The 12,078-nt window shown below is 38.2% G+C and overlaps 1 protein-coding gene across 5 annotated transcripts in view; it reads right to left on the bottom strand.

The window, feature by feature from the left end:
* The window catches only part of CCDC148 (coiled-coil domain containing 148), a 253,766-nt gene that overhangs the window by 141,967 nt on the left and 99,721 nt on the right, over positions 1–12,078 (bottom strand). For all 5 annotated transcript variants that reach the window (XM_045479918.1, XM_045479917.1, XM_045479920.1 and 2 more), the window contains 2 exons: positions 3,735–3,873; positions 967–1,173 (listed from right to left, as the gene is read on the bottom strand). In XM_045479918.1, the coding sequence (XP_045335874.1) occupies positions 967–1,173; positions 3,735–3,873 (346 nt within the window). The remainder of the gene's footprint in view (positions 1–966; positions 1,174–3,734; positions 3,874–12,078) is intronic.

Raw genomic sequence — 12,078 nt, forward strand, 5'->3', positions numbered from 1 at the left:
CCAATACAATTTGTTTTTAATGGTCCTGCCAACAACACTCCACATGGGGCCTCCAGGACTCGTGCACTATGGGGAATGCAGTTATTCCCAACACAGAAGCCATCCTTGTTTTCAATTCTGCCACGGAGGCAGCTCCTCTATTTCCCTGTAAGCATCAGACACCAATCTTTAAGCTCCAGCTGCAGGAGATGCCCCCTAAACTCTCCAAGCCACCCTGGAGGCCCCTCGCTGGGTGTGAGGAAGAGGAACACCCCATCCGTTCCCTCTTTCACTTTGTTGAAGGCTCTTACACAGCCCATCGAGATCTCCTCAACATATCTCTTCACAAATCCTCTCTTTTTTTTTTTTCATAATTTTACCTTTTTTACATCTTTAGTGTGAATGAGAGGTCCCAGGGTGTTTGAGCCAGAATCAGACTTGACTTTATGGTTACATTCTACATTTCATCCAGCACCTGTCTCTGGTGTGCAGCATTTGTGGTTCGTGTTGGATATCTCTCAATCCAAACGTAAACATGAACCTCTTGGTTCTTGGTAACTTCCACTTGAACCATATGAAATTATTGATTGTTGACGACTGTTGATCTAAAAGAATCACAATTTCATATGGTTCAAACTAACAATTTTTAGATTTTTTTAAACGTTTATTTATTTTTGAGAGAGAGAGAGACAGAGCACAAGTGGGGAAGGGACAGAGAGAGAGGGGGACACAGAATCTGAGGCAGGCTTCAGGCTCCGAGCTGTCAGCAGAGAGCCCAGTATGGGTCTCGAACCCACAGACTGCGAGATCATGATCTGAGCTGAAGTCGGATACTTAACCACCCAGGTGCTCCTCAAACTAACAATTTTATTGAAAATTAAATTTCTAGAGAAACTGAACTTTAGGTTTGGTTTGAACAAAAGGGAAAGTGGGTTCTTAAATGAATACCAGGGCAAATCCTGAAACACATTTAGCAGAGCACCTCACCTTGGCTTTCAGATGAGCACACAGTTCCTGTTGCTTTCTCCTATCCTTTGCCAACGTGCCCTCCATGGCATGTGCTGCACAGGCCTCAGCAAGTGTCAGTATGGCCTTCTTCATAAAGTCTCTCCTGTTCTTATTCCAATTTGATATCAGGATCCTTCGCTGCTCCCTAGCAAAGTGATACTGATCACAATATTTCTCATGTTCCACCTGATAAGAGATGGTAAACACTTATTATGAAACTGAGCCTGTGCTTTATGTCATTGTTACAAAAATGAATTATAACCAATGATTTTGAAAAATTGGGGACAAACATCTTAATATTAAATGTAGCAACCAGGACAAGGTACCAGTCCTGTAGTTCTGAGCTTATGGCTAACTGGTGACTAAGGACCAGCTTATAAGTCCTAGTTTCCTCGTATAAGATAGAGTCTGATGAGGCAGCCTTAACACAACTTCCACATCTATGTGGCAATGAACCTATGAACAGAAAGCATTGCTTCCCCTACATATAATTTCAAAAATACTCCATCTTAATTTTTTTTTTAACATTTATTCATTTTTGAGAGACAGAGCATGAGTGGGGGAGGGGCAGGGAGACAGGGAGACAGTATCAGAAGCAGGTTCCAGGCTCTGAGCTGTCAGCACAGAGCCTGATGCAGGGCTCGAACTCATCAACCGTGAGATCATGACCTGAGCAGAAGTCAAACGCTGAACCAACTGAGCCACAGAGGCACCCCCAAAATACTCCATCTTTAAATCAGACTGGGTATCTTAACAATTACTTAAAGTTCATCAGTTAGACACATGCTAAAAAGCATAAACTTCTATGGTAACCCTAAAAATTCAGTCTGCCCTTGATTACTGAATGCCCAGGTGTTTGTATGTCTAAACTTGAAGGAATTCCAGCAATGATGTTAGCTCTTCCCATCCTACACTCCTGATGGACATGACATTCTCACATGGGTACTGGTAGTTCCTGTTGGCAATGCATCCCAACCATGGGAGACCTCAGAGCTCTGAGGGAAAGAATAGGAATGGGGATTGCCTGAGTGCCTGAGTAGTTTGAAAAATCTTTGTAGGTGATTCTGAAATACTCCTTATATAAAGTTGTGTCTCCTGAAGTTGAGAGCCACACTGACCTACATAATTCTTTATCTTGCTAGTATAGACCACATCTCTGAATTTGGTACATTATTTAGCCCCTAAACAGCAGGAGAAAAGAATCTAACAAGTAGGATAAGGTTGTCCTAAAATAATAATTTAGGTATGGTTAATCAGGGACATGATAAAACAAGCTATGGCTTCAATTAAACCAAATATCAGCTACCAAAATCTCTTCTGGAAACTTTTGAACTTTGTTCCTAAAAGCCAAAAATATACTTAAAATCTGTCAAACACTAAGAAAGGAAGCATGTACCATGCAGAAATGCATACTAATGAGCCCAATATAAGAAGTGAGTATAAAAATCTTTATCATGTTAATGGCAGGTAAACATAAAAATTTACAAACTTAAAAATGACAGCTGGTCAGAGAAACAAATAGAATCAACAGGGAATAAAGAGAAAGATCTAATTTAATAAACTAAGACCAAAAGAAACTGGAGTGAATTATTTATTGTATAACATGTTTTTCATAAAACAGGTATCTGCTATAAAGGTGAGAATTAAAACAAATAGTTGTTGGGTCGGGGGTGGGGGGTAGGAAAGGATAAGAAAGGATGGTCATACTATCTGTGGCCTTTGCTCCGGTTTCTTCATCTGTAAAATAGGAACACAAATAGTACTTTTTCACCTAATGTTATGTGTCTTACAGCAGTTTAGATGACTGATAAAAGGTAAATTTGATACACATTTGGTCTTATTACTTGCTTAATTTAAAACAACTACAAAAATGCAAAGTATTTGATAATATTTTATAAGCATGGCCCATTTAGAAGTTAAGACTTTCACATGTGTGTTTACATATATGTTTCAAGGTGAGTTATTGTGAAGTTAATTGGTGACATGGTAACTTCTGTTTTCTTGTCTTTGTGGCCTTATTAACTAGAGAATGAAACAATAGTCTCCCAGGCCCTTCTCAGGGAAATTTCAGTCATGACTCTGAGTTCTAACTTGGGGCATGTGTTTCAGACCTGACTAGAGAGATCAAGCAGAATTGTCGAGGTGGAGATTATACACAGAAAAAAGGCTGAGATGCGCAGGCTTTGCGGACAGATGAGCATGCACCCCATTTTCGGGCAAGACCCAGAGATTGCAGAACTTCTGAGGGTGGGCCAGTGAGAGGTCAAACACTAGCAAAGCAACCCAGGGAGCCACAATAAAGATCTCTGGGGCAAGTAAGCATGGGAGAATATATGTGGCCTGAGGGGTTCTCCACCTTCTTACGGATGATATAACTTGAAAAATGAGAGAATTTCAGGGCATTTGGGTGCCTCAGTCAGTTAAGTTTCAGCTCAGGTCATGATCTCATGGTTCATGGGTTTGAGCCCCATGTCAGGCTCTGAGATGGAGCGAGATGGAGCGTACTTTGGATTCTGTGTCTTCCTTTCTCTCTGCCCCTCCCCCTACTTGTGTGCTCTCTTTTTCTCTCAAAAATAAATAAACATAAAAAAAAGAAAAATGAGAGATTTTCAACCTATAACCCTATTATTTTCTAGAGTATAGGAAAAAATAATTTTTAGATCACCATTGTAGAAATACAAATTTTGCTTAGTTATTATGGACCACTGAAACAATCTAACTTGCTGTTATTAGGGTCCAGCACTCACCAAATCATGCCTAGATTTGTGAGGAAAATATCTTTGTAACATGTTGAGATACAGAGTCCTTCTACCACAGAGATCTGCAGGATACTGATCCAGAACAGCCTGGTAAATCCATTGGTCTTCTTCACTTAAGTGGAAATTTCTAGAAGCAAGAAAAATGTCACAACATATTGTTAAGCAATCATGGAGTTTGAGGGAATTCACACTGCTCAAGCTATTAGCAAATGGTACTGATTATAGAAAACAAAGTCTGGGGTGGTTTATTATTTTTTTTAATACATTAGCCAAATTAAATGTGTGCTATAGAAAATGTTCTAAATTCTAATAACACAGTGAGTTCTTCAATCCTTTATGGGTCTTGCCATGAGTTCCAGGCATAATTTCAAGAAGTTGCCAAGTGACATAATATTTTAGAAGTATTTATTCTATCTTGCCAAAACAATATTTTAAAAACCATGACCAATGGATGAAATAAACAAATATTGGAAAATAAATTATTAAGACACACAGACTAAAAAGGAATTTTTATTCCTGGAGGAAAACACAAATGTAGATGATTAAATGAACAATTGTACAAAGGAAATTAAGGCCTGAGGAAAGCACTAACTTAGGATTTGACTTTAAAACAAGTCTAAAATGATCATCTATTCTCTCAAGTTCTCACTTTGTGGGATTAAGACTAGATATTGTTAGTGAGCAGATTACCAATGGTATTAAATTTCAGACCACTGAAGAAATCATTTGTAAATAGGAGCTCTTCAAGGTCCTATCCAATAACATGTCTACCTGCTCCAAAATGCCTTTTGCATTTCAGGATACTCGTAGGCACTGGCCTGGTTTGTGTTCTATAGAAAGAATTAGCAAAGCCCTATGCAGAGTGAAAAGGTTGCAATATCAGCTTGATTTCTAATCTGAATTAATGTCTCTTTATTATTCTGGGTTTATTTGCATATCATTATTCCTGTTTAATAAATTGGAATAATCAAATACAGATGCAATCAGAGTGAATATTATTAGCAACAAGTATTTATTTGATCCAAGATGGATACTTGCTATTGTTTATTTCTACTATATCAATGATCTTCTGCTTTAAAGTTAATTGTGCAAATCACAGAATTTACATAATATGTCTTCTATGCCCTTGAAAAATATTTGACAATTGAAAATAGAATAAAGATCTCTTTAAATTAGTGATACAAATGGGATTCCACTGTCCTCATACAAGGTTACCTAGTTTCTGTAAAGCATTTCAGTATTTCGGTAAGTAGCAAGAAAGAAAAAATTCTTTTTCAAAGATAGTCTTCACTAAGCTCTATAATGGGAAGAAAAGAGGGTTGGAGGTGTTCTACCAGGAAGAAGCATACTCTACAGTTCTTCTGTATGATGTAATAATCTATTGCAGAGAAAGAATTTAAGATGAACTCATTCATCAAACACACTGAATGCATTGGTTCTGTCTGAATCAGTTATGAATGTGTAGACAGTAGAAGGCTTCTGCAAACAAGGTATTTCAAATAGGGGTATTAAGCCTGCAGAAAGGCCTGCCCAAGTGTACTTGGCATTTGAAACACCCTCAAGTCTTCATGGACAATGCCTCAGGTCCTCTCTCCAGGAACTCATTTTCATTTGTGATAACAAAAATGCATTTTAATAGCAGAGTCAGCCACATAAATTTTTTAATAACATTTTTAATGTTTATTTTTTCTATTAGAGAGAGAGAGAGAGAGAGAGAGAGAGAGAGAGAGAGACAGTGTATGAGCAGGGGAGGTGCAGAGAGACAGACACAGAATCTGAAGCAGGCTCTAGGCTCTGAGCTGTGAGCTGTCAGCACAGAGCCTGACACCGGGCTCAAACTCACAAGTCGTGAGATCATGAAGTGAGCTGAAGTCAGACGCTTCACCAACTGAGCTACCCAGGCACCCTGTCCACATAAGTTTTCTTTTCTTTTCTTTTTAATGTTTTTATTCATTTTTGAAGGAGAGAGAGAGAGAGACAGAGCATGAGTGGGGGAGGCACAGAGAGAGAGGGAGACACAGAACTCGAAGCAGGCTCCAGGCTCCAAGCTGTCAGCACAGAGCCCGACCCGGGGCTTGAACCCACAGACCATGAGATCATGACCTGAGCTGAAGCCGGACGCTCAAACGACTGAGCCACCCAGGCGCCCATAAATTTCCTATTACTACACCACAAAAAACAAAAAAGAATAGGCCTGAAGTCCATGTCTTCATTTATGAATTTCAACTGTTTCTCTAATCAAAGGGACTTGAACATGACTCCCCACATTTATTTGATTACAAATATAGGTGTGTGTGGTGGGGTGTGTGCTGAGGAAGGGAAAATAATAGAACTGAGGTCCAGTAAATTCTCTGTTCTTTTAAGTTGTCATTCATCTATATAGCAGATGCTGTTGTTGCCTTGTTGATCTCCCTTGTTAACCAGAATTCCCATCACCAAGATGCTGATAATTCACAGATGCACCTCCCTTTTCTGGAGAATTTGCCCTGGACCAAATGGGAAGTGCCTCACCGAGGAGGCTTCTCTCCCACCTGTTCTCGAGGGCCAGTTGCGACCAATGTTCAGCTGATACGGGGGTACCAAAGTCCAGCCTACTTGCCTCACGATAGAAGCAATTCCATGATACCATTCGTGCTCGAGAGTTTCACTGTGGCAGCAAACTGCAGCCCATTTCTACTGAGATCACCTCCATGCATAGATGTTTCCCCCTCCTCTTTCCTTCTTCCCTTACCATCCTTCTCCTGAGAGTATTGCCCAACAAATCACTTGTTCTTACAATTCCTGTCTCAGCTTTCCTTCTACAGAACCTGACCTACGATAATCTCGAAGCAATCTGACCCATAATTTTCAAAAGTAGTTTTAGTCCTTTGGTAAATGGAGAAGTACTTCTAAGCTAATTGCTTTGATGATCTCTCATACTGAATGGTGGCGCAAGATTGCGGCTATACTCTAAGAGAAAGTGCAAATAGCAAACATTTACAAAAATGCTTTTCAAATAAAAGCACACATTAACGGGTGTACATTGCCATAAATAAATGTAGCAGCAGGAGAATTTGTGGTGCTGAGTGCATTTTTATACATGTGTGAATGTATTAATTAGGTGCCATTTTAGTGACAACATTAAAACCACTTAAACATATGAAATGATAATATAACAGTAAAACTATTTCAAACCACGTATGTCACAAATGATCCATTTTTGCTCTTCTTATTGATTTTAGAACCTCACATCTCAACAGCTTTTTCCAATTACCATAATTACGCAAATTGTAAGTCATTTTTCTAATATACATAGAATAAAAACTAAAAACAGGCTTTAAAATGATATATAAATACTCACAATATTATTATTTTAGAGTATTTATAGCCATTTCCAGAGCCACAGGCTTAAATTTTGAGGCAAATATTCACATCAGCAATAGTAATGGCTCAGTCATACATCTCCATTAGGATGCAGTTGGTGAGGGAGAAAGCTCCCACCATAATATATGCACTGAGTCTTCTGGATAGTAAAAATCTAGGAGGAATATTCAAACATAAGAGCCTCTTCACAATAACAAAGTAGTTGTTCCCTTCTTAGCCTCTAAAATAAAATAAAATTTAATAAATCTGCATTTCTAAATTCCAATCTGAACATTTACCTTTACTAATCAAACATCTTTCCATTGTGCAGAAAAAAATCTATGTAAGATAGCTAAGCCATATAAAATAACTAAGGTTAGTTTTTACCTTCCGAAGTTCTTGTTTAATTTAGTTGCTCTGCTGGTGATTATAATGACAGAAGTAGCTAAACCACACACCTATTGAAAAATATTCTGATCACTTACCTATTTTCTCAATTTGGAAAGTGACTCCATAATTTTAAAGAAAAGTTTAATGAAGGCTTATAAGTCATCCTAAATTTTTGCAATGTTTAAATTATCTTTAGACAAAATATCTTTGGCAGGTTTGTATAATTTCTATTCTTTTTGTCCATCCAAAATTTCTAATTTCAAAGGTTTCATAACTTTCATCTTTATAACAGCACACCAAGATTTTACAGTTTCCAGGTGTATTGGGCACTTCCAATACTTGAGGAAATTCCAGACTTCAGAAGTGTGAGATAGCTACCACTCGATCCCCACCCACTGTTCCTGCCCCATAATGAAGTCCTATGATACAATTTCATCATGATATCCTAGGATGTGAAACGAAATAGGTAATTCAGGAAAGGAGAACCATGGCTGTGAGAATCCAACCACACTAAGGCTGACTGTCTCCCTAATTCTACCTGTCTGAATCATTCCAGAAATCCTAAACTGACTCACAATTAACTTAGCTACCAATTTTCTTCTTAGTCATGTTTAAGCCTCTTCCTTAAGGTTCTGGCTCCATGACATCAAAACACATTTGTGGTGGGGAAGAGGTAGAGAGGCAGCCAATGGTGGCAAGCAAGGTACATAAGGGTAAAAGGTACTTTAACACCAGGAGTAAGTCTATGAAAATAAACATTGTGCTTACAAACTGGCTCAAAGTTGTTTTATAATTTTCTCATAGTGAAGGCAGCTTTCCAGCAAAATGGTAGTATCTCCTGAGGCTACCTGATGCATCAGACAGCTGGCTCGAGATTGGCAACTGGCCACAGTGAATCTGGCCCAAAGAAAAACTCTTAACTCTTCTAGTGTTAACGGTGGCAGGAGACACCTAGGGCTCCTCCACTAAGAAGCAGGATTGCAGTGAAACACTGGAGGATTAATGTGGATAAAATATAGCTCTGACATAATCTGCTTGTCTGCCTGTATTGGGTCTGACCCTCTAGAAAATACAGCTTGACTTTACTTTTTAACGTTATCTTTCCATATCAGACTCAAACACTGAATCTAATCAGCCTGGTTCTTGAAACTGTCTCTCTCCCCAACTACTACCCCACCCTACCCTCATTGTCCAAATATAAATCTATCTTTGATTTTCAGCCTGGTTGCAGGGGACTTCCTAGCTTTAGACTTGTTTCTGACCAAGAGAATCTCCTCCTTGGATTTTGTTTTGGTAAGTACATTGTCTTTTCAGGAGAGCCATTCCCACTCAGCAGTTCTCACCTCCAGGGTCCCCAGGGTCTGCCTTTTAGGTGGGAGGTGACAGCCAGAATAAGGTGGGCTCTCAAAAGTATGGCCAGAATCCACTAAATTAAAGAATAACAAAATGGCCCATAAGGTAAAGCCAGAACTCGCATCAGCATCCAAAGGCACACTTCCTTCTTCTGAGAGGTGACAGGAAAGTGAAAATATGGCAGGTTTGAAAATTGATGGCACCTGAATTTCTTATAGGAGGGTTTAAGGGTATGAATCTGGCCAGAAGAGGAGGTTAAGTGATTTATTTGGAAGCTACACTTCCTATTGACATGGCAAGTATGCTATTTTTACTTAGATTTTTTTTGGAGTAATTTTCATAGAAAGCTCAATTTTTTACTTGGAATGTGTATTTTTTTTTATAAGTGGAGTATCTGGGATGATGGCATGCCTCCTAAACCATCCTTTGTCCCTACATCCATCTACACTAGTTTTAAGACACAATATTATTCCTAGTGGAAATTTTGAAAGAATATGATCAAGATAAAACAGCCTGTTAAAAGTAAAATATAATGGCTCAACCACTCCATATGCTACATTTTTAATAATTATATTCATCATAAGAAGTGTAAGGAAAAGGTAACTGTGGCAGACATTGCCCCTACTCCTGCTCCTGCCCACCAGAATCCTAATTTTATTCAAGATCTACCTTCCCCATAGGGTCCCCACTCTAGGGAAGGTGAGCACCATCCCCAGCCCTGGGAGTAAATCTTGATTTATTCTAAGACATTTACAAACATCTATTCATATGGTCAGTATTTGATCTAGGCAGGGACAAACAACCCATTCTGGCCAATGAAATGTGAGGAGAAGTCTTACAAGTCAAAGGTTTTCTAGCTTACAGGGAAGAAGAAAAGGTCCTTTTCTGTTTCTGTGTGTTGTGGTGGGCAGTGCTGTAGGAAATCAGGGTAAGAGAATGCAGAAAACCAGGCTTCTCTGTTCTTGGGCTTCTCTACCTCTGGACTTTGTGGAAAATAAGGAATTACCTTATTGTTTAAGTGACTTTGGCTTGGGTTGGAATTCTTTTGCTTACAGCCCTAGATATCCTATTTGATAGCTAACTGAGGGGAATAAAAATGACTTTTTAAAATGTGGCATCCTGTGCTGGAGAGAATGTGGAGAAATGGGAACACTCTTGCACTGTTGGTGGGAATGCAAACTGGTGCAAACTGGAGGTTCCTCAAAAAATTAATAAAAATACAACTACCTTATGACCCAGAAATAGCACTTCTAGGAATTTACCCAAGGGATACAGGAGTGCTAATGCATAGGGGCACTTGTACCCCAATGTTCGTAGCAGCACTTTCAACAGTAGTCAAATTATGTAAAGAGCCTAAATGTCCATCGACTGATGAATGGATAAAGAAATTGTGGCTTATAGACACAATGGAATACTACTGGGCAATGAGAAAGAATGAAATACGGCCTTTTGTGGCAACGTGGATAGAACTAGAGAGTGTGATGCTAAGTGAAATAAGTCATACAGAGAAAGACAGATACCATATGTTTTCACTCTTAGGTGGATCCTGAGAACCTTAACAGAAGACCATGGGGAAGGGGAAGGGAAAAAAAAATTGAGAGGGAGGGAGCCAAAGCATAAGAGACTCTTAAAAACTGAGAACAAACTGAGGGTTGATGGGGGGTGGGAGGGAGGGGAAAGTGGGTGATGGGCATTGAGGAGGGTACCTGTTGGGATGAGCACTGAGTGTTGTTTGGAAACCAATGTGATGATAATTTTCATATTAAAATAAAATAAAATAAAATAAAATAAAATAAAATAAAATAAAATGTGACATCCTAATATTGCTTTGGAAGGAAAGTACTATGAAGGATGAAGAGATGCAGATCCAATGTATCCAGAGGCCACCATCTACACTAACATTCCTCAGATGATTGGCAACAGACAGGTGTTCAACATCAAGGGCCATTTTAAAGACAAAAACCCAAAACTAACAAAAACAGCTCAAACTCAAATGAACAGAATCAGTAAAGACAAGATAATCTATAAACACATTATAAGCTCTATTTTTTAAATTTATTTTTATTTCTTTTTAGCTTTTTATTTTTTTAATGTTTATTTATTTTTTCAATATATGAAATTTATTGTCAAATTGGTTTCCATACAACACCCAGTGCTCATCCCAACAAGTGCCCTCCTCAATACCCATCACCCACCCCCCATCAGCCCTCAGTTTGTTCTCAGTTTTTAAGAGTCTCTTATGCTTTGGCTCTCTCCCACTCTAACCTCTTTTTTTTTTTCCTTCCCCTCCCCCATGGATTTCTGTTAAGTTTCTCAGGATCCACATAAGAATGAAAACATATGGTAAGTTCTATTTTTTAACCCTATTGAGCCAGAATTTGTCTCCATGTTACCATGTTATTCTTCATTTTGGGGAAGCAAGAAGATTTTTAAGTGCAATACAGTTGAAGTGAATAAAGTTACTTATATAGGCATTATGACTCCATTTTCCAGGTTCAAAAACAAGAATAATAAAACTGGCCCACTTTGAGATAGCATGAGGAAAAATTTAATTAACCATAAGGACTTTTGAAATTTTATCTATTTATCTATCTATCTATCATCTATCATCTATCATCTATTTAAAGTAGGCTCCACCCGCAAAGTGGTGCTTGAATTCACAACCCTAAGATCAAGAGTCACATGCTCTACCAACTGAGCCAACCAGATGTCCCAGGCTTTTGAAATTTTAAATGCCACATAAAAATGCTATCATATCACCTCAAACCAACTACCAGTACTCACGAAGAAAGTATGAGTGGATTAGAAGTCTGATGGTTCTCTTTCTCAGTTCATTATTTTTTAGACATTAACAATATTTAACTTAATGTTCTTGTATAGGCACTAATATGGCAAGTAGACATAAACCTATGAAGGTAGTGATTATAATTTCTTTTTTTTCTTCCCCTTCCCCTCAGGCCACACACATGATGATAATTTATTACATTACTGGTTCTCCATAGTCTCAGTTCTAGTGATATGGTTTCCTCAAAAGGATTATATATATCCACAGTTGGACCTCAAGTTATAAGGAGTAGGAAAGCCTTGTTATATGCAATTGATTTGATATATAATATAGCATTATAATTCCTTTCTTGTCAAAATTTGACAAATCTGTCCATAGAAGTTTTAATCTTATCTTTGTTTTTAGTTACATATATTTTATTATTTTAATAATAAATTCTATCTGTTTTATCCACGTTAAAAA

The sequence above is a fragment of the Leopardus geoffroyi genome, chromosome C1, assembly GCF_018350155.1.
Source record: "Leopardus geoffroyi isolate Oge1 chromosome C1, O.geoffroyi_Oge1_pat1.0, whole genome shotgun sequence".
NCBI classification, from domain to species: Eukaryota; Metazoa; Chordata; class Mammalia; order Carnivora; family Felidae; genus Leopardus; species Leopardus geoffroyi.